The sequence below is a fragment of the Hyaena hyaena genome, unplaced genomic scaffold (assembly GCF_003009895.1).
Source record: "Hyaena hyaena isolate Hyena2069 unplaced genomic scaffold, ASM300989v1 scaffold_544, whole genome shotgun sequence".
Classification (NCBI taxonomy): Eukaryota; Metazoa; Chordata; class Mammalia; order Carnivora; family Hyaenidae; genus Hyaena; species Hyaena hyaena.
In genome coordinates, this window is record NW_024081176.1 from 1,106,183 (window position 1) to 1,129,530 (window position 23,348).

Genomic DNA, 23,348 nt, shown 5'->3' on the forward strand with positions numbered 1-23,348 from the left:
CTGAACCACCCAGGGCACCCTCAAAGGTTTCATTTTCAATGAAGAATGATAGTTAAATTATAATATACTTGTATGCATGTATTGAGATGATCATTTTTCTTTTTAATATGTTAATGTGATGAATTACGTTGATTTTCTAATATTGAACCATCTTTGGATTCTTGCTATAAATTCAACTTGGTCACAATGTATCATCATTTTTTATATATTCTTCTGCATTTGGTTTACTAATGTTTTATAATTTTTTTCTGATTTTTCCAGATATATCATATATAGCTTCTTCTTTTCAGACATTCAAAGAGTTTTTGAAATCTTTCTACCTAGAAACAAAGGATTTTCTTCTAGTATAACTCTCTGTAATACTCTCTGTATTTCTCATAAAAAAAATCACACTATTGCTATATTAATAGCTGAATTTACATTTTATTAGAGAATTATAAATTGGATTGACACAATTCAGTTAGTTTCCTGAAAGGCTATGTGTTGATTCAGATAATCGTTAAGTGGTTAGTTTCATTATATCCAGTCCTCACAATACCATGTACACATTATATTTTGTGGATGTTTTTTGTTGTAACAGGCCAAATTTGGTTATCTCTGATAGTATGAAAGTATTCATTAATTTTTTCTCCACCCCCCACCCCCCCATGCTCTACCTTTTATCTCCATGACTTACTCCACACCTGGAAGCCTATACTTACCACTCACCTTTACCCATTTTGTCTGTTCCCTCTCCCCTATGTTCATTAATTTTATTCAACAAATATTTATTGAATACCTATGATGTGTCAAGTACTATTCTAGAAGCTGAAGATATATCATTGAAAAAAAAAAATCCCTATCCTGATGGGACATCATGGTGATGATATTCTTAGGACCTAACAATGGTCTCAGGATATAAATAGAACTTAATTGTGATGTTTCCTATAGTTTAATGTAAACATGCAAGAATAAAGTCTAAATAATTCTGCTATAAAATTATTCCTGTTGTGGATACATAAATATTTTTCAAATGGCTTAGATAAATTCTGATTTTGTTAATATATCAAGTTAATTTGCAGCACACTTTGAAAATGTTTCTTAAAACACCCTCAAGTACAAGTACACATTTTCCTTTTATGTTGAGTTAATAAATGGATTTTTCAAAGATAGGAAATGGTATAGTCATTTTGATTGACATTTAACAACTAATTACTATTAATGAACTCAAGTAGTTAGTAAATATACAACTTTTGTATATTTACTTTACTATTACACAGTTTTATAATAAACAAGTATCACAAATTAAGTTCTAAGTAAATGTTAACCAAGTATGTATAACATTGAATTTTATTTCTAATAAACTTTGTAGTTTAAAATATAAATAAAACCACAGCTAAACCCAAAATTGCCAAACTGGTTGCAGAGTTCTTGGTACCCAGATCAGGGACACTGGATTCCTGTGGAGGAATAAACAGGATTGCTTGTGCAATGTTAGAAACCTCTGAGGTGAGATTAGCTCCATGGGTGGCTTGAATAGCAATATAGATTTTGGTGCCATTTTCTATTTTAAAAGGTTCTGGTTTAAATTCAAAGACTTCCATTGAGCCAGCCTCCTTAGGTGTCAGACTAGAAGTATTCACTAAAGTAGCATTGTCAAAATCTTCTTGGAGATCCTGGAAATGTTTACTTATTCTTATAATGTAGCTGTTGGCTGGAAAACAAATAAATACTTCATGTATATTAAAATCACTAGGATGCCTTATTACCACCATACTGTCTTACATTTAGGGGCCTATCAGAAACTCACAGTAGGATTTGGGTAGAGAAATTGCAGATGTAGGTTTTATCTAGTTATTCCATCTTAATGCAACAATGCCCATTTGAAGGTCCTCATGCACCCCAATGTTTATAGTAGCACTATCAACAATAGCCAAGTTATGGAAAGAGCCCAAATGTCTATCAACTGATGAATAGATAAAGAAGATGTGGTATACATATACAATGAAATATTACTTGATGATGAAAACGAGTGAAATCTTGCCATTTACAACAATGTGGATGGAACTAGAGTGCATTATGCTAAGCAAAATAAGTCAGTCAAGAGAAAGACCAATTATCACATGATTTAACTCATGTGGAATTTGAGAAACTTAACAGATGATCATAGGGGAGGGGAAGGAAAAATAAGATAAAAACACAGAGGAAGGCAAATCGTAAGAGACTCTTGAATACAGAGAACAAACTAAGTGTATGGTGGTTCAGGGGTGGGGTAAATGGTTGATGGGCATTAAGGAGGGCACTTGTTGGGATGAGCACTGGGTATTATATGTAACTGATGAATCACTGAGTTCTACTCCTGAAGCCAAGATTAGACTGTACATTAACTAACTTGAGAATAAAATAATAATAATAATAATAAATAAAGAAGAAATATGTGAGCAGTTTTTTATCTAGTTATCTAATCAAAAAATTAATTCAAAATCATATAGCACTAAAAAATGAAATCTAGATTTTTTTTAGAAGTAGAGATATAAAGAGCTAAATCTATTTTTAGAACAAGGAACACAGTAATGTTCGAGTGTAGGAAAGACCTCAGTACCCCTCATCTGTAGTATTTCTCATTTAGCTGAGAGGGAGGGCTAGAAGGGAGAGTAAGACATCAGTAGTATGGGAGACAGGGATAAGGATAAAGGGCAAAAGGGAACAGAGACGCTAGAATATGTACTAATTAAAATGTGCTCAAGAGCCAGGCAAACTTTGATCAGTACCCCAATTCTACTACTTTCTATCTTTGTAACAAAGAAAAATATATTTAACCATTTTACCTTCAGCTTTCTTATCTATAAAATGGAAATTCAGTCATTCAGTTAATTCAAATATGTACTGAATGACTACTACTTGAGTGGTAAGAATTATATAAAATAATGCATGAAAAGTGTTTGGCAAAGTGTCTGGGACCTAAATGTTTGAAATATTAGTTATTATAACTGGTACTTTGTCAAGAAAAGAAAGGAAGTTGCTGACATATTTTTTTATTCCAAAATGCTTTTAGAGATCTACCAGAGCCATCGATATAAAAATATATTCTCATATCCTGAAATGCCATGAACAATAAAAACATCAAATGTCTTTTTTTGAAGTGAAAACTATTTTTTCATGAAATGTTGAAGGTGTTTTAAGTATGTGGTAAATAACTTCGATTTAGTGGTTTTAATAAAAATTCAGACCTTCTGCCTTAGCATTCTAGTTTTTCGGTAATAGGCCTGATCAATCCATTTTACTACTCTTCACACACACCCTGCATTCCAATTCGGTGGGTCTGTTTATCTGTCTATCTATCCTTTATTTTTAATTCAGATATTTTATTATGAATTTTTGCTTTTTTGAACTTGATAATATTATTTGGTTTGACTCCCTGGAATGTGCCTCCCTCTCCCTACTTATGCAAATTGTACTCAAGCCCAATGTCTTCATGAAGACTTGTTCACATATTTTATCCACTCTGATGACTCCTATTGCACAGAATGGAGTTTTCCGGATTATTTTATGGAGGTTCAATTTATCTTTTTAATTAGATTATATTCTTGAGGACAAAGAGTATGTTTTACATTACTTTTTTTTTTTTATCAACTAGAGTATCGGGCATAGTGTTCAGTTTGTATTTAACCTCTTGTTGACCAACAATATAGTTATTAAGTCGATGCCCAAAATAATGGAATTTGAGAATCATAAAATATTAGAATTACATCTAATTGTTTTAATACTTCTAGGTCACCTAGTAATTTTTATATTTGACAGGTATGGGAATTGGGTCCCTGAGAATTTAAGTACTTCATTGGAGATTATATAGATATCCATGTATTCTTTAAGATACTGCTACTACCTTCTTTTGCAATGCTTGCTGATTAACATTTGATAGCAACTACAAGCTCTTCTTATTTGTCACAAGGAAAGATAGAGATTAGGTCCACCTAATTTTAGGCATTTGTGGTTAAACATAGTGAGGTTCTTTCTCTCCCAGTGTCCATATGTAAGGCATTCTTCCTTCTTTTAGTTCCTGTAATCAGGATTATGAACCCAATCTTCAACTGAAGACTTGGTCTTGACTGAATTGAATTCAGAACTAAACATTTGGTCAGGTAATTTTCTTTGTGGCTTTTTCAGTACAGGTATTTTTAAAATTTTGTTCTGCCATATTTCTAAGGATCATAGCATGAAAAACTAATGTATTTCAGAAGTTGTCATGATAAGAGTTTTCAAAACTGAAGTACACAAGAGCTCTCTTTGCATATTCTATGTTTCCTTTGGTTTTTAGAATGATTTTTCCTTATGTAATATGAAAAAAAGAAATATAGCTTTGAAAAATGCTGTATAGGAAATGACAGATTAAAAAGCAACTTTTCTTTTGAGAGTGTGCAGTAAGAGGTTTATTGTAACCCAAGAAGAGTCCAGAACATATGGCTACCCAGCTCTGACAATCCCTGAGATGTTGTATATATTGACATTGAATATTGCTTTAATTTTCCAACCTTCAAGGGAAACTAGCAAGATTGGCCTTATCTCATAAGAATCTACTAGCCTAGCACAATACTGGAATATGATAGGAATTCAATAAATACTGATTAAATTCAGTTTAAAGCATAGATAAAAGTGACTTAATTTTCTGAAATGAAGGCTTCTATTGTAAGGAACTTTGAATGAATGAGCTATTTCAGCTTTCAACTTTATTCAAAGTCCATGGCCAAATCTCTTCTAACTAGTGAGTTTCTCCGCATGTGATCCTCTTTCTTCATGGGACACCTTCACTTAACTTGGTTAACTTCTCTCATTCTTTAAAACTTAGGGATAGTCTTCCCTAGGAAGCCTTTTATGATATATCTTGTGATCTTAACCCCCAGCCAGGAGTTTGTGGCCTCCCAATGGGCTGCCATTACTTGCAGCAAGTGTCTTCTGCACTCACCTGACTTTTGACAGTAGGGATTATGTCTTAGGAACTTGGTAGTGTTTGAAAATTCAACAAAAGATCAGTGAATGAAATGATACAAGTATAGAAATACTTAGAAAACCTTTTCTTTGTTAGGGAGAAGAAAATGCAACAGAAAGGTGTTAACAGTCTTCTGCAAGTCATTTCTAAGATGGTTCATATTGTGAGAGGCAGTTTGGTACAACAGAATTCAAAGGAGTGGGTTCGATTTCTAAGTTATTAAACATAAAAATAATTTGGGTCATTTCATTATCTCTTGGAGCTTCAGTCTTTCCATCTAAAAGTAGGTGAGTAATGGCTCATAGTAAACACTGCTTACATGTTAGGACACTAGAAAAATCTTAGCAAATGAAAGCCAAAGGGATTTCTTTTATATATCTTAAAACATAATATGAAACTTACCCTTTCCTTTATCAAGGACTTTGCCAGGGGCAGTCCATGAAAGTTGAATTTGATCTCCTTTAACTGTAGCCTCAAGGTCTTTGATTTTACCCGGTGGGAACACATGAGTATGGCTACCAGCAGGAGGAGCTCCTGATACAGTAAATGACTCTCCAGAGGTTAGTCGGCTGAAGTCTTCTACTTCAGCTTCTGCCACATCATCTTTAACTTCAGGCCAGGGTGGGTTCAATATAATTTTACCTGCCACAAAAAGTGATTTTGTGATTTTTCATAATGCTGTGTCTATTATTTATCTTATAATCTCATCTTGCAGCTGTAGAGGGTTAATACTGATTGATAGCAGACACTGAGAAGTAACAGCTTTTAGTGAAAACAGCTTGTTTTGTTGGTGCCATCTTAAAATTGATGAGGAGACATTAGACAATGTTAGAACTATCTCTTAACATATCTGTATTTAATACTTAACTGTAAATTCTTGAGGACAAGGATAGCGTCTTACATATCTTTGTAGCTCCAGCATCTAGCACAGTGCATGTTGCATAGGAAGGTGCTCAGTAATTTTTTTCAATGTAAATGAAATGAATGGAGGGGGGATATAAACAAAACATCTTGGAAGCATAGTCTTGTGTTAGGTTATTAATATGAATATGGTTTTTAAATATACAGATGATTATATAACTATATTTATGTTTTCCATAGTATATAATATTTTCAGTGCTTGCCATATGTAACTTATTTAAACAAATGACACATTTCTATCTTAATGACACTTACCATTTTCAACATAGCCTGGTATGTATAGAGCTTTGTTCTGTTGTTGTCTTAAACTTAGCCTAGCTGTGTTTTTTTTTGCCTGGGCATGTACTTTTAAACTGTATCTACCATTTCCATGGAAATCTGTAAAATATCTTGAGTAGATGCCATCATTCTTCACAGTATCAGCACCTAGATATTATAATGTAAAAATGTAATAATTAGCCATTCAACAGAGTAACAATGACAGTCCTAACTGTTCTTGAGCACTAATGTTAGTAATCATTTTGGAAATGAGTAGAAGTACATGAACCCTGGAATCAGGCTGCTTGGGTTCAAAGACTGGTTTGGCTACCAGCTAAACTTCAACCTTGGAAAAGTAATTCATAGTAAGTATTCAGTTAATATTAGCTATTATTATATCATATAAGAATTTTAACAAAATAAGAAAAATATAAACTAGAAGAAGCATATGCAAAACACTGATGCTAATGAAAATGGAGAAGAATTGTACTCAAGTTCCATGGGGAAAGTAAAATTATTCATAATACTTAAAGAAAATAATTGTGCTCATATCTATGCTGGTCAAGGTAATTGAGTAGAAAGTATTAAAAACATTAAAATAAAATTCAATTTACTTAAACTTGATAAATTCACATACGTAGGAAATGCTGATTTCTAAGTTATGTGACTGTAGTAGGATTTTAGGTTCAGTGGAAGTTGATGCAGATTCTTATTACCTGCACCATTGTCCCAGAGCTCCAGTATTACTTGATGTCCATCTTCACTTTCTATAATGGCTGTTACATTGATTCCCAGAATAGGCAAAAACCCTTGAGTGACTTGTGCATAAACAATCACTGGGCTAGGGTAATGTGTTGTACTCTGGCTCATGTGAGCAGTTGCAATTACTGGAAGTGTGGTAGGACTTCTCGCACGAGTAGTCATTGTCACTGTTAGCACTTGAGATTTGGCATCTTTATTTAGAAGATGGTAAGTCCAAGTACCTGTCTGAAAATCCAACATACCGATTTAAGAGTTTTTGTGGTATTTTCCTATTCTTGTTTGAAATACAAAATTATTTAGAAATTTAAGCAGAGTAATAGTAATGATTTTTAATAATTTTATAAGCTAGTAAATAGTATAGATACGAATCTCTTATCATTCTACTTGGCTTCTTTTTTTATGACAGATTATCTGTCACTGCTTTAATTGACAATATAGTGCATGTTATCTTCATTTTTTCCTTCAAAATTGATTCATCAATCATGGAGGAGAAAGAGTATTCTTACTTCTGCAATCCCTGGTATTCGAAGACGTGCAGACCGAATATTTAGTTTATCTTCTTTGAAATCTGAGGTTTTATATCTTGTTCCTTTTGGATCTTGGAGAAGAATTTCTGGCTTTTGTATTGTCCATGTGACAACAAAGAAAGTGTCATTTCCAACTGTACTATCCACAGGCACTGTACCATTTATCCATTTCTTTCCTGTAATAGTCAAGGCTTTACTTTCCAACTGTTACATAAAAAAACAAAAAAAACAGAGAACAAATTTGTTATCATAGTTCATAAAATTTCAAAGTTTTGTCAGTTCAGAGTTAATTGTAAATTTATGTCTAAGATTTCAGTAAAATAATTATGTTGAAGAATTTTGCAAATAAAAGCATTTATAATTATAAATAATGGAAGAATCAAAAGAAAAGATGGCTTAAGTGTCACCAAAAAAGGAAATTCAGTAAGAATGTTTTTCTGTACCCCTGAAATATATTCAAGCAAAGAGTTACGTATTACAGAAAGAAATGATGATTTAGGATAATGGAGATTTATTAGAAATGTGAAAAGGCAAATAATTTTTCTGAGATACCAACCTGAATAGCCTGCTGAGTGATGCTGCCACTTCTAGATGAAATTCTGCTGAAGGCATCAATAAGGCCATTTATGTCTTTATTGGCATAAAAGCGATATCCTCCTGAAATGGAATTGTATTTATTTTTGTAATACTAAATTAATTGGGAAAATCATACTTGTTCTTATGCTCTTATCAATATAAATTTGAAGAAAACTTAAAGAACTGGCCAAGGGTGCCTGAGTGGCTCAGTTGGTTAAGCGTCCAACTTTGGCTCAGGTCATGATCTCACTCTTCATGAGTTGGAGTCCCGTGTCTGGCTCTGTGCTGACAGCTCAGAGCCTGGAGCCTGCTTTGGATTCTTTGTCTCCCTCTCTCTGTGCCCTTCTCCCACTCTTTCTCTCAAAAGTAAATAAACATTAAGAAAAAAGAACTGGCCAAATATTATTGTTTTTATATCAATCATTAGATGTAAGGGACTTAGATGTTACTGCTGCCACAGTAACAAAGCTGGTCTAATCACTAAATAAATGTTATAAAAATGAAATTTAAGATAATTTGTTGAACTGGCTGCTTATTTTTAGTTCTGTCTAAGGTATACTAAAATAATTTAGAGAATGACAGTTTAGGATTAAGTAAAAGTTAAGTGAGAAAATAAATAATATAGGTGTAACAAAAAGAGAGATTATTTAGGTTAAGGAATGGAAAAGAATGGATTGTTGAGGGCAAGAATTGGTAATTAGGACTTTAACTATAACCTTGGGCAAATTGTTTGTACTCTGTAGGATTCCATTTCTTCCTCTATGAATTAGGGCTATCTGAACCGCGACTGAACAAGAATTTTGGAATCATAATAATTGAGGGTCATTAATCATCATGGAGAAAGAAGTTTCGATTTGGTGGTATTGGTAGAAAGTGGTGAGAAATGAATGAAGACAGCAAATGTTGACTAATTAGAAGAAGCTGGTCTAGGTAGAAATGCAGAGAGGAGGCAGGGAGGGGAGAGGAGAAAGATTAATTTGAAAGAGAAGGACAAGGAAGGGACAAAGATTAAATTTTAGGATAGGAAAATTTTGAGCAGTTTTGTGGTTTAAAGGAGAAAGAACTCTTGGAATGGGAGAGATATTCCAAAGGTTTACCTGTCATATTTGACAGGGTCTCCAGTTCTTTGGCAGCAGAAGGTCCCAGAGCAATGGTGTGGATGATTGCACCACTTTGCTTTACCTTCTCAAAACATGAGCTTATTTGATTATCTTCCCCATCTGTTAGTAATACGATCTCAGAACCAGAAGTACTCTGGTTACTATGGATAATTGCCTGGTAGTGAAAAATCAGATTATTTGTTACAGAATATCATATCTAAATAAATTCAAAATAAGATTAAACCTATTATTTAGTCTTGGAAAAGTCTTTAGGCCTATGCATCAGAGTAGGCAAAAAGAAACTTTTTTTGCATTGTCATTCCAGGCTGAGTTGACATGGAAATAAGGGTAATATGTACTGGTCTTGTAGGTTTTCAAAGACTAAATGTTAACAGGCCTTCTAATCCTTTCAATATATATTCAAGCTACCCAAGAAAGGAAAAATAAAACACTTAGAACAATGCCTAACAAATAGTAAGTACTAAGTTCCATAAGGGTAATATGTACTGGTCTTGTAGGTTTTCAAAGACTAAATGTTAACAGGCCTTCTAATCCTTTCAATATATATTCAAGCTACCCAAGAAAGGAAAAATAAAACACTTAGAACAATGCCTAACAAATAGTAAGTACTAAGTGAATGTTAGTTGTCATTATTGGTATCTAGATGCTCGGGGTAGAGGCAAATGATCCAGGCAATTTTGGCAGCATACTAGACAGCACTTGCAAAGTCATGACTAAAGGCAGGTATGCAAAGTTAAATGATGTGTCTTTTAATGTATTTTAGTTGCTCACTGAAGGACCTCAGGATATCCCAGAAAAAACCCATAAAGTAGGAAGTTTATAAGTTTATCAAGTATTACAAGGGTTTTTTTTTGGGGGGGGGGTCTTTTCCTGACTTATAGCAAGAGTATTGTCTAAACTCTTTAGTCAGACAAAGTGAGAATAAATTCTAGCTCTGCCATTTGCTAAATAGAATAGCTAGTGTTTAGTTAACCCCCCCCCCCAATATATAACAGAGTCCTATAAATAGTTCAGTGTAGTGATTAGCTTTTTGGATTTTGGGGTAACAAAGCCCAGGTTTTGAATCCTAGATTTGCCAATTACTGACTATGTGATCTTAAGAACAATATTTAATTACTATGAACCTCAGTTTCCTTATGTGCAAAATGGGTATAATAATAATGCCTGACTGAAAACACAATGGTAAGGATAAATAAGATCATAATGTAAAATATTTAACATAGGCAATAAGGTAGTATATACTCAGTATACTTTAGCTAATATGGTTATTATGATTATGATCATGATTATGTAAATAAAATGCTTATATATTGTTATGGTTTAATTATAAAATAATTAAGAGGTATTTATAACTTTGAATGTGATTTGACATAATCTATTCAGCAATAGACTCTGTGGTCACAATATCATAACATGTATATAAAAATATATTAAAAAACATATATCAACCAATATGTGCAAACATTATGACACATTCCCAAGATATAGTACTGTCATATTTTTTAACTGAAGAGACATAGATAAGAATTGTATTTATTATAATAATAGCAATCCTTTGTTGAGCACTTACTTATATAATTCTCACAATTAAATGAGATAGGTATTATTGTTTTCCATATTTCCTTATTTGAGTAAATTGAGATTTTCTGAGTTGGTAATTTAGCCAAGGTTATTTAGCTAATAAATAATAGAGCCAGAATCCTAGGTTTGCACAGGAGACTGTGCATCCTAAAACTGATAATGCTTTATAAAAAACAAATTCCACGAGAAAACTAAGAGATGGTATTAATTAGCGGCCTAGAAAAGAGTAATGATCTCTACTTTTTAGGTGAAACAATGGATTAGTGAAGTTTTTTGTGACTTATAAAATGGCAATAGGGATGCCTTTGTGGCTCAGTTTGACTCTTGACTTCAGCTTAGTCATGATCTTGTGTTTGTGACTTTAAGGCCCGCATCAGACTCTGTGCTGATGATGAGAAGCCTGATTGGGATTCTGTCTCCTTCTCTGTCTGCCCCTGTCCTGCTTGCTCTCTATCTGTCTCTCAAAATAAATAAAAATAAACTTTAAAAAAATGACAATAAATAGGCTTAAATAGAGGCTACCTTAGGTTGGAAGAAATTCAAATGCATATCATAAAGCAGTATAATAAAGTGCTCAAAAGTTGCTCCCAATATTTTATTTCATAATTTTCATTTCTTTAAACTTCCACCTGTATATCTTGGGTTTGGTACCATACTGCTTGAAGAACTACCCTATCTTTGTGATTTTTAATAGTCAATTTAACTCGATGAACTAGGGTTTTATTTATCCATAACCTAGAACTATTACTAATTTCCCTCTTCCCTCCACAGTCCCCAGAAAACATTATTGGCTATTCATAGAAGTTCAGACTGCATCAGTGATAAAGAAATGGAGAGGTCCTTAATAAAATCATGGTGATTATGTGCGTGCTGGATTTTTCTTCCCTTACTTAACCACTCCCGTTGCAACTCAGTACCTCAAGAATGTGTTGCTGGAGTAGTTCATTCAGAGCGGCTCCAGCTGTAAACCACTGGCAGTATATTATTTAGATATTATATATTATTTAGATATGGGCCCTATGAGCTTATGACCCTTGTTCAAAGATAGCAGAGCAAAAATAAAAGCAATGGCAAATGTAAATGGTATTTGGAAAAGCATTTTTATTTTACCTGGAATCCTTCAGTGAGACCCTTGCAGATTGAAGTTCCACCACCAGCTGCTTGAGGCAGTTTTGCCATGATCTCTTTATAAGCATTCTCATCAGTTATTTTTGTTAGATAATTTTGGATTGTAGCAAAACTTTCAAATGTGACCATCCCAACCAAGGATCCCTTTTCTATAATTTGAATCAAGTATAGTTCTACTGCTTGATTCATTCGAGAGAGACGGTCTTCCTGTAAGAAAAAGATGTCTAAATAACTCCTGAGTCTCCTCAGGTCTTGACAGATTGATGAAAGATAAAGTTGTCTATGGGCTGAAGATCATGATAGTAATTGATTACTGTATTTTAGGATTTAACTCCTTTATTTTATTAAATAGAAATAATGTTGAAGAAAAAATTTAAAAATCAGTCATGTTATACTTAGAAAAGCCTTTAAAATCTCTGCCTTTTTATTTAAGAGTTTTATATTCAGGAATTCCTGCTAAGACAGTGATTTTAAAATGCATACAAAGATGTTCATTCCAACATAATTTTTAACAATAACAAGTTGAAAACTCTAAAATGTCTAATAATAGAAGGTTATTGGACTAAATTGTGGTATAAGCATATGATACAACTCCATTAAAAATTATATCATTAAATCATTTTTCCATAGGGAGTGTTCAAGGTATAGTAAGTAAAAACTCATATTATATTATATAAAATATAATAACATTTTTGAGGAAGAAAAACAAATACACAAACAGAAAAATGACTGGAATGACATGTCCAATGGTGGAATTATGTATACATTTTTTGTTAGGTTACATTATTTTTGGTTAGTTAGACCTAAAAATTAAGGCATAAACATAATCCATATTCCAATCACCTTAATATAACAATCATTTTAGTGTATCATCTTCTAGTACTTGTTCATATAGAATCACTGTACTAAAATTTATTAGAATAATATATATTTTAGTTTAGTAGAACTAAACCTAAGATTAAGTTATATTTCTAATAGCTTAAATACTTAATTTAAGAGAGCTAACAAATAAATGTCTTACTGAATCCATGCTTCCAGATTTATCAAGTACTAAACAGACTACTCGCTGTTTAGCCTTCAGCAGTGAAAATGTAGGACGGAGTGGTAGATCTGTTTCTGTTATGGAAGATGCCTTCCGAAAATCATCAGAATCCATAATTACATCCCATGTGCTTCTGCCATTGCACATTTTGTTTTGTAGGTTTGGAGCTTCCGTATTGTGTGTTTCTGCTGTACAAAATTCAGTTACCTGGAAAAAATCAATTAGAAGACACTATTACAATAACTGGTAAGCACTACTTTCCATTCCAAATATGTAGCTAGCTGCCATATACGTCCTCCACAGGTTTTATCTACTGACAATTAAAAATTGTCATAATCATAATCTAACAATCTGATATCCATTTTACATACCTCAGTAGAGAGGAAGCAAGGTGAAATGATCACTGGAAAGTTTTTTGGTGATTCTTTTAAGTACAGGGAGATCATAGTAGGGGAGCATGGTGGCTGGTACCACTGCATAAGCTCACTTTGTATTTTCTCTTCTGAACTCCTGGGTGACTCAAGCTTGAATTAAGTTTAATGGAAAAGGAACTGGATTTGCAGCGATTTCTCGCTGCCCTCTAAAAGTGGGATAAAGACAATGACCTTCTTTAATTGCCCAAGTGTTTTCTATATCTTTATAGTTGACAAAAAAACTTGAGAACAGATATTTTAACAAACTGGATTGTTATTCGCTCCAGTGAACTCTGACATAAAATAATACTCCTGAGAAAGTAATGAAAATGTAGGGAGAAAACGAGGAAATGTGATTGCTTCTCTTGCAGTCGCAAGTGGTGAGTTGTATCTAGTAATTCTACCAAATGATGTTTGCTTGCTATAGAATCTGTGAAAATCCTCCAAGTTTTGAAAACTTTATAACTTGGAAAAATGCTCCCATAAACTATTGCAGCATTCAGGAAGGAATTCATCTTGCAGTAAGCCTCAGCTTATTAGAAATATTTTTTATAACTTTAGAAATGCCCTCCTAATACAGTCTCCAGATGTAAGCTCAAGTTTAAATTATTAAATTTGAATACCTTTTATTTAAGTTTTAAGATTTTGTTTTCCTTCTCATTGGATGACTTACGTTTCCTATAGAATGACTTATATTTCCCAGAAAAGGTTTATTGGATGGAGAAAAATACAGTGTCCCAAGTGGTGATTGATATTCAAGTCTTACTGAAATGAAATGCCTATCAAATCTGGGCCCTCTTTCCCCTGCCTCTGCCTTTGTTTGCACACTTCACATCTTTTATTTGCCTATGGCCATGGCCTTCTGACTGGTCTCCCTTCTTCCTCCATCATCTCATGCCATTTTCCTCTTTACCATTAGTAAATCATACTATTAGTACGATTATCTTCCTGAAAGGATTAAGCTGATTAGATCACCAGTCTGAAACTAGTAAGATAAAATCCAAACACTTTAGCTTTGTAGGTCCCAGTTCCTTCTTTCAATCTGGCCTTCTGGTCCTTGCTCACCATCCTCTGCTTATACCATACAGAATTTTTTCCTGATCTCAGAGTATGCGAGAAATTTTCACAAGGGTCTCTGCTAACCCAAGTGGGAAAAGGGACGGGTAATTTTGTGCAAATTAGAAAAAGACCTGTTCTAGTTTTTGTTTTTGTTTTATTTTGTTTTGATGGTTATTTACCTAGAAATTATTCTAATAAATATTAAACATTTTAGTGACCATGATGCAGAGAGTTTGGTCAGTGCTCAGCTGTACAATCATGCATGGTATCCCTGCATTCTTTCCCACACTTTGCTTTTAGAAACAATTTATTTTTCCTGAAGTAGCCCTTCTTGTTCCTGCTTTGGCAAATTCATAATCATTTTTTCTCAAATAACAAATTTTTTTCATCCCTTTAGAAATCATTTTCTGACCTCCATTTGGTGTTCGCTGTACTCTCAAAGCACTTGGCTTATAACTCTTTCTCTCTCTATGTATTTTCTTATATCTCTACTTTTCTCACTAAATTGAGTCCCTCGGGAACAGTTATCTTTAATTATGTCTATATTTCCAGCCCCTAATATAGTGCTGGGCATGATGTGGGATTAACAAAGTTCAAGGGAAGGAAATCATGGAACTGAACATTCAGTATTTCAGATCATATCTTTTTTTGGATCTGAGTGTATTCCTTGAGTACAGATGCTATGCAATTCATTAATTTATGCTATGATAATTAGAAGTTAGTGTTATCCTGGACAAGTCATTCAGCATTTATCTCTGAGACATGGCTTATATAGTTAGATGTCTTCCATATTTCAGTTACATGATCTTTTTTCATTATTATTTATGTCTCAGGTAGGCAGCATGAGTTATTTCCTTGATAGGTGCTTTTGGGATTTATAGCTTTGAACAGACAGTAAATATTCCAATTATCATCTTGTGTTACTTGATCTGATATCTATTTAGATGCTGAATTCTGTGGCTAGCCTTTGCAGATCCAGATTCAGTAGGTTAAATGAACTTTTTGACTTATGTTCGAACTACTTCCAGGAGGGAGCTTTATTAGACTGGAGAACAACTTCTAATTGAATATGCTAATTTGGTTCATTTAAAAGTTTTAGAAGAAAATATCAAGTCAATATTTGTACTCAAGTTTTTCATCATTAATGCCCTAGGCTCTAAAACAATTTTAAATTTTATTGGAAATAATAGGCCTTTCCAACCTCTATCCCTGGAAGTATTTGTTGCTAGTGATTTAGTATATGGAAATCTGCTTCTTTTAAATAAGTTAGTCTTACTTTCTAGAGCTGGTATGCTTTATTTTAATTTGTTTTTGATAACTTTCATATTTAAATTTTTTTTTACATGTTTAGAAACCTTCATTAGGTAACTATAATATGTGAATGTTTACATTAATTAAGATTGGACATATCTAGGGAAAGAGACAATTGACTATTATACAAATATTTTATAAGTTAAAAATAATAAAACTGTTAAAATTTATTTTGTATTCACCTTGTGCTGAGCCCCATGATCATTTATTTATATTACCTCTTGTAAACTACCTCTTGTAAATAAACTCCTTTATACCACCTCTTGTAAACCTAACGACAATGACACTGTGAAGTGTTATAATTCCCATTTATGAGAAGAGAGAACTAAACCTCAGATTTAGCAGTTTGCTCCTAATGACATAGCTTTTTTAAATGTTTTTATTTATTTCTGAGAGAGAGAAAGAGAGAGAGAGAGAGAGAGACAGCGTGAGCAGGGGAGGGTCAGAGAGAGAGGGAGATACGGAATCTGAAGCAGGCTCTAGGCTCTGAGCTAGCTGTCAGCACAGAGCCTGACGTGGGGCTCAAACCCATGAACCATGAGATCATGACCTGAGCCGAAGTCGGACGGTTAACCAACTGAGCCACCTAGGTGCCCCCATAATGACATAGTTTGAAATGATAGACTGCATTTTGATATCAAGTCTTTTTAACTCCAAGGGACCTGTTCTTATCTATCACGCTTTATACATTGAAATCAGATATTTCAGGTCAAACATTAGCTTTAAAATTTGAATTATTGTGTTAATATTTTATAATTGGTCAGACTGGTAATTGTGAAATTTTCCCTTAATTTTTTATGTAGAAACAGAACCATGTACATTTCCACAGTATCACTTTGCAATAGCTTAATGTATTTTAGTGTGAAGGTAATAGAAAATCTTGAATGTCAGTACTTTTCCAAAGCTATAGAATGAATTACTTAGAGGGGCGCCTGGGTGGCTTAGTTGGTTAAGCTTCCGACTTTCACTTAGGTCATGATCTCACGGTTCGTGGGTTCGAGCCCCGCATCGGGCTCTGTGCTGACTGTCAGCTCAGAGCCTGGAGCCTGTTTCAGAGTCTGTGACTCCCTCTCTCTCTGACCCTCCCCTACTCATGCTGTCTCTCTCCTAGAAATAAATAAAACATTAAAAAAAAAAAAAAAAAAAGAATGAATTACTTAGAAAAGTAGTATGGCCAACACGTAGAAGAGAGAATTAAGAGTAAGGTTATAGTTCTAGAACTACACAAATCCTCAGAAGTCAAATGAGGGAAGGGATGTTATAAGAAATTAGTGACATCAATGAAAAGAGTACAGTTCTATTTGTGAAGAAAAGAAACAGGTTAGTAAAAAAACAAAAAAAATGGTGGAATAATTTCCAGACACACCCTGACACAGGCTGGAGAAAATGTCCATTAATTAATTGTCTGCCTGATCTCCCGCATTTCTATTGGTATACATAATTTCATAGTTCTAAATCAAGGTTTCATGATTAATTTTTCCTGAAGTGTTCCTTTCTGAGACTGGAAAAAGAAGGTACTTACAGAATTGAGACTTTGCATAAACATTATGGAGTCCTTTGCAGTCTGGGATTTTTCTGGGATGAATGTACATTTTGCTTCATACAGACCTGTCAGTGAGTCGCGCCTGCATGGCCTTGTTATACAGCTGCCTCCCTGACATTCCTTGAAAACCACATTAATGCCAGTAATATGAGTTGAACATCTATGATGAAAGAATTAAATTATATATATATGAAGACCAGAAATCATGAAAAAAGATTAACATCCTAAAATCTTTCCTTAATGATACTTGCTATAGATCATAGACACACATTTCATTTTGACAAAAGTAGGCACGCTGTTCTACCCCTATTTACAATTGGTAACAAGAACAATGGTGCCAATTCATATTTATTAACATTCATTGCTCACTAATGTGATCAATAAGTCTATTATCCATGTGACCTTGAGCTAAAAATAATTCCTAAGCTTTAGGGATGTTGTAAAGATTAAATGAGTTAAGAGATATAAAGGAGTTGCTTTGTAGTAGGAATGAGAGAGTCAACATTATGCTGAAAACCCTCTTAAATTTCTATGTATGAAACAAACACACAAACAAATATTGCTATATAGATGTATGCATACATGCATGTAAACCATATATACAAAACCACATGTGGTTTTGTGTTTATAGCATCTTGCAATTTACATTTTGAAAACCACTGAGCTAGATTGAAGGAAGAAATAAAAATAAACCCTACATGGAAATGCTTGTCCATTCAAACCATTTAGTCTTTATGATAAGTAAAATAATTGTGAAGTCCTTGGCAAGGAGTAGGAGGTGGGGTATGGGTAAAAGATTCTACAGAGTGCCTGTTTATCTGTAGTATTTACTTACTTTTATTCTGCATTAGTATTAAGTGTCATGATATTAATCTACTTAGATATATTTTTTGGTATTGCAAGGATTAAGGAGATGGTGAATCATATATTCCAAGATGGTTAGCTCTAGAGTAAGCCTGAAAATTAAACTTATGCTGCCTCAAAATGCCTGAAACACAGTAGGAGTTTGTATCTTTTTTTATGACCGATAAAAAAAACCCTCATTTTTCATTGATGTATCAAAAATTTGTTGTTTGATACATTCTTTGTTTACCTTTACTTTCCTTTGTACCAATCCCAAGGCTAGGGAATTAAAAAAAGAGTCCTCAAGGATATTAAAGACTGGTGTGGAAACTAAAATTACCCAGACCACTGCTACTCAGTGTGACAGAAACCCATATGTACTGCTTGAGGACACTTTCACATATAACCCCAAATTCAGGGAGAGGAAAAAGGCACTTGGGAAAAAAAAGTTTAGATAAGGGAGGTGGTGCTCAGAGGAGTTGCATAGCATGGGAACCTCCTCTGCATGAGAAACCAGTCAGCTTAATAGGGATTAAAGAAACAACATGAAGGCTATGGGGAGATGCATGTTTCTCTCACACCTCTTTTCTCTAATATGTTTTTTATCCCAAAGACTTATTTCCAATTACATTGACTTCTATTGTTCTTTAATACACCTTAAACACTCCATGTTTAAATATCTCATCTATTTATTAATAAGATCTGTCTAAATCTACCCAGATTATATATTTAAAGAATTTAATAATAATAATGATGATAATAATTTATTTATGTTTGAAAAGTCATTCACTCACTTATCTGTATGAAAAATACTTTTTTAGTTCAAGATTAAATGAAAAATAAAATATATATAACATGAAGCTGGAGTAGGTTAATTGATTTCAATGAAACAGATTCACCTTAAAGAGCTTTGAATCAAATGGAATAAAAGATTGGGAAAGATAAAAGATCAGGTAGGAACTTGAACTCCAGTTCTCAAATACCTCAATGTTTAGGCTACAACTTTTTCCTTTCTTCTCTGGTAATAACATATTTTAGTACAATCCCCATGAATACTGAAATGAATCCCAATTCCTGATAGATCTTGATTCCAAGGTAGAATCCCCAGAAATAGTTGGGCATATACATAGTGGGGCAGGTTGGATATTGCAATTAACTATATGACCATTCAACCAATGAGATAGCCTTTGTTTGCCAAGTATAGAAAATTTAAAAGTCATACATAAAAAGTTTTGAAAACACATTTGTTCAATACAGTGATACCTTGTTGCTTCAATAGTGTTCCTTCTGGAAATATAGAATGGCCGGTCCACATTATACTCATCAAATATTCCCCATCGGAGATGGGCCCACTCATGGACAAACACTCTGCCTGTGAGAGAATATTGCCACTTATAAATTTATATTTATAATATTTTAACAGCGTCCATCTAATTTTTGTCTCCCTGCCCCATATCCTTAGCATCATTGAGTCAAAAAAGTTTAGAAATTGACACCATTCATTAGGTCAAAAATGTTGAAATGGGTTACTATCAATGAATGACTAAATTTATTATTAAACAGACACATACACAAAGAAGTATAATTATGTTAAACATAGATACTATATTTCCAGACAAAGGTGTTAATTATTACTTATTTCTCTCTTTTTAATTCTTTAAAAATACCATTAATCATAGTGTTATATTTTTTTCCATTGGAAATACAAGTAGAAGAATGAAATAGATATCCCTACCTCGGGACCCATAGATAGGCAAATTATTAGTCAACAAGAAGTTTGGTGTAAAATGTATATACTGTCCTTTTTCCCCACATTGTCCATACTGAAGTGTATAGGGATCATCTCCATATTTTAGGTAAGGATTAGCAACTATGACATCTGCCTAAAAAGCAGAACAAACCAAACATCACAAGAGCAATAGAAACAAAGATTTCTTCTATCTCAATTAAGACAGGAATATTTCTTTTTTTAAAAAATATTTTTTAACTTTTATTAATTTTTGAGACAGAGAGAGAGCACGAGCTAGGGAGGGGCAGAGAGAGAGGGAGACACAGAATCTGAAACAGGCTCCAGGCTCTGAGCTGTCAGCACAGAGCCCAATGCGGCCCTCGAACCCACGGACGGTGAGATCATGACCTGAACCGAAGTCAGACGCTTAACCAACTGAGCCACCCAGGCGCCCCAAGACAAGTAATATTTCTAATTTAATTACTAAAGTAGCGATTAGGAATTAATAAAAAAATTATGAGTATTAATTTTTAGGAAGCACAGGAAGAAAAAAGCAGTGTAAGAGCTAGATAAAATACTCTACCTGGTCATATGATTCTTGTTTTGGCATTAGGTACTCAGGTTTTGACTTCCAGGTCATTGGAATTAGAATGCTTACATTCCTGAAATAAAGTCTTCGTTTGGTGGCATGAAATAGGTAAGTAGAAGCTTCGCTTACCATTTCCTGATGAAATTAAAAATATATGTGGTAACAATTTCACAGTGAAATAAGCATGAAAGTGTACATACAAACAAGAAGAAGCACATCTAAGCTCCCTTTCTCCAAATATTTTGACAAAGACTAATTGAAAAATATGTTGAATTTAACTCTTTATCTTTTTAATTTGTAAACTCCTCATTTTCATATACTCAAAAATCAATGCTATTTTCTACCTATCTGACCTATATTCACTGTTATGGATTGGAGAAGGAAATAAGAGTTCTGGGTGGGATATAAAGGTGACAAAAGATGGAGGCTGTTGGCAAGTTGCTTATTTAATCAAAGTGAGGTGTTTATAATTGGGTTGAAAGGTTCAAGCTTAGTAAATTTTATACTTGTTAATTGAAAAAAAAACTTGGCTAGATTTATTTTGTGTTGCTTTTATTCAACAAGGGTAATAATTTACCTCATAGGGATATTGAGAAGATCAAAGGGATAGTATATATTAAAATGCTATATATATATTATATATAGTATATATTAAAATGATATATATTATATATAGTATAATAAAATGCTATATATATTATACTGACTAATCCCAATAAAATTAAGAAGTAAATCAACTTCAAAAAATATGCAATAAATTCTTCAAAATCAAATGCATCAGTTTTTTAATTTTTTTAGAGTTGAACAAGTATGGAAACTGAAAAAGTGTATAATAAGATCTAGCACTTCAGTGCAGGTTAGCTATTTAAACAAAAAAGTAATTTTATAAAGTTATAAAGGCAAAATTTGGAAAGAATTCTCTTCCAGCTCTTAAGTCTTTCTGTTAGTTTAACGAGTTGAAAAAATATTGTAGTTTGGCTTTTTAATAATTTATTAGGGGAATGACTAATACTATTAATATATGAAAAATACTTAAACTAAGGAGATATTGATCTTGACAGTTTAGATACATATTACATAAATGATGACTATTTTCAAAGCAATTTTGGAAAGTTACAACTCTGTGCAAGCATGTGTATATGTCATAGAAACACGGATGGAAAATACTTACTGAAATAAAAATAAGTGGATAATAAAATTTTCTTTCTTACCTTTATGTTTTGAATGAGTTTTTCATCTTCTGGTACACTAGGGTTAATAGCAATGACGATGCCATCATATCCATTATTATTTAAATTTATCATTGAGCTTTTCATTCCAGGGAAGAGATGGAAAGCTAGGAATAGAATAACACACAGACTGAGCACCATTTTTGCACATTACAATAAATCTTGTGTAAATGCAAGGAGAGTATTTATGTATCTCCTTAACTCAGAAATTTGAATGTAGCCCAAAATATTTGCATGAATATGACATGATGAATTACTAAAATATATTGATGAACTTCCTTATTTTACTTCCTTATTCTAAAGATTAAAGTTGTTAAGTAGCAATGGGGATTATGCTGAACACATTTATCATAATTTCTATGACAGTTAAAGTCTTAAGTATTCACTGAATTGTGTAATTCTTTAGAATTGTGTAGTTGTTATTCTCGTTATGGTAATCCTCCTCATCAAGAGATTGTCAAGTCCTGGGATCTTTTTCCAGAAAAACACTCTACAGAAGGATGAGGAAGTGAAATAAAAAGCACCAGGAAAGAGCCAATGAAAAATGTGTATTTAAAAAAAGAAAACAAAACAAAAAACAAATGAAGAAACTGGAGAGGGAGTGGCAGTGAATTAGGGTCTACATTCTTCCTTTAGATGGGAGTGATACAATCAGTGGTCAGAGATAACTATGGGTCAAGAGGAAAATGTGTTTTTTGGTTACCTTCTGTGATGACTACTTGTGTATCTGAGTTTTCAAGTAGCACTGAATGCTTTAAGTCTTATATAACTTGACAATTTAATGTGCTTTAATTAAGAGTTCTCTTTTGGACTGAACACAAATCTGCCAATGTTCCGTAGTTTAAAATAATTGTACACATAGCATTGTGAGCTGGCTTTGGAGTCAGATGAATCTAAGCCTAACTGTTGCCTCGGTCACTGACAGGCACTTGATCCTTAATAAGAGGTGTGGCTCTTTGGAAAGCACTTCATACAAGACTCCTGGCACCTAATGAGCACTCACTAAATATTATCCATTATTATTAAACATTATATATTATATTATAAATACAAAGCTTCTTATAAATTTTTGCCAATTATGTTCGGTGTTTTCATTGAATTCTTTTGTAAAACTTTATATATAGTCTTCCAGTGTTTAACTGGGGAATAAAAAGTCTCTGAGCTTACTCCAAAAAGACTAAAATAGGGAATGTCAGAAGTGAAACTATAAGCTCAATGGAATGTTCTTCAACAATCTGCATCTATTGACAATGTCCTTTCCTTGCCAGTCAAGCTTAGACGTGTCTCAGCCATAAATCTTCTCAAGTCATCTGCATTAGAAGTAATCTTTCCTTCAGGGCACTTGGGTGCCTCGGTCAGTTAAGTGCTTACATCTTGATTTTGGCTCAGGTCATGATCTCATGATCCATGAGATTGAGCCACTGTGCTGACAGCACAGAGCCTGCTTAGGATCATCTCTTGCCCTCTCTCTCTGCCCCCTCTTGCTCATGTGTGCACCCTCCCTCTCCAAGTGAATACATAAACAAAAAATGGAAGTAATCTTTCTTTTGTACTCATTTAAGACACTTATTACATTACTTGTAATACTACTTGTATTGCATTTGTCATTATTAAGATACATAGTGTACCTTTGTGTGCATGTAAACTCCTTGGAGGAAAGAGCTTTCTTCCTCTTCCTCCTCCTCCTCCTCCTCCTCCTCCTCCTCCTCCTCTTCTTCTTCTTCTTCTTCTTCTTCTTCTTCTTCTTCTT

At 33.4% G+C, this 23,348-nt stretch overlaps 1 protein-coding gene across 1 annotated transcript; it reads right to left on the minus strand.

Moving 5' to 3' along the window:
* Positions 1–1,352: 1,352 nt before the first annotated feature.
* On the minus strand, positions 1,353–21,739 carry LOC120247724 (calcium-activated chloride channel regulator 1-like). The gene is made up of 14 exons (XM_039255749.1): positions 21,581–21,739; positions 20,364–20,504; positions 19,787–19,934; positions 19,315–19,423; positions 17,188–17,368; positions 12,862–13,089; positions 11,823–12,047; positions 9,108–9,285; positions 7,991–8,091; positions 7,414–7,638; positions 6,862–7,132; positions 6,143–6,313; positions 5,369–5,608; positions 1,353–1,693 (listed from the first exon to the last, which is right to left on the minus strand). The coding sequence occupies exons 1-14, from the start codon at positions 21,737–21,739 to the stop codon at positions 1,353–1,355; spliced, it is 2,718 nt and encodes a 905-aa protein (XP_039111680.1).
* Between the last annotated feature and the right edge of the window lie 1,609 nt (positions 21,740–23,348).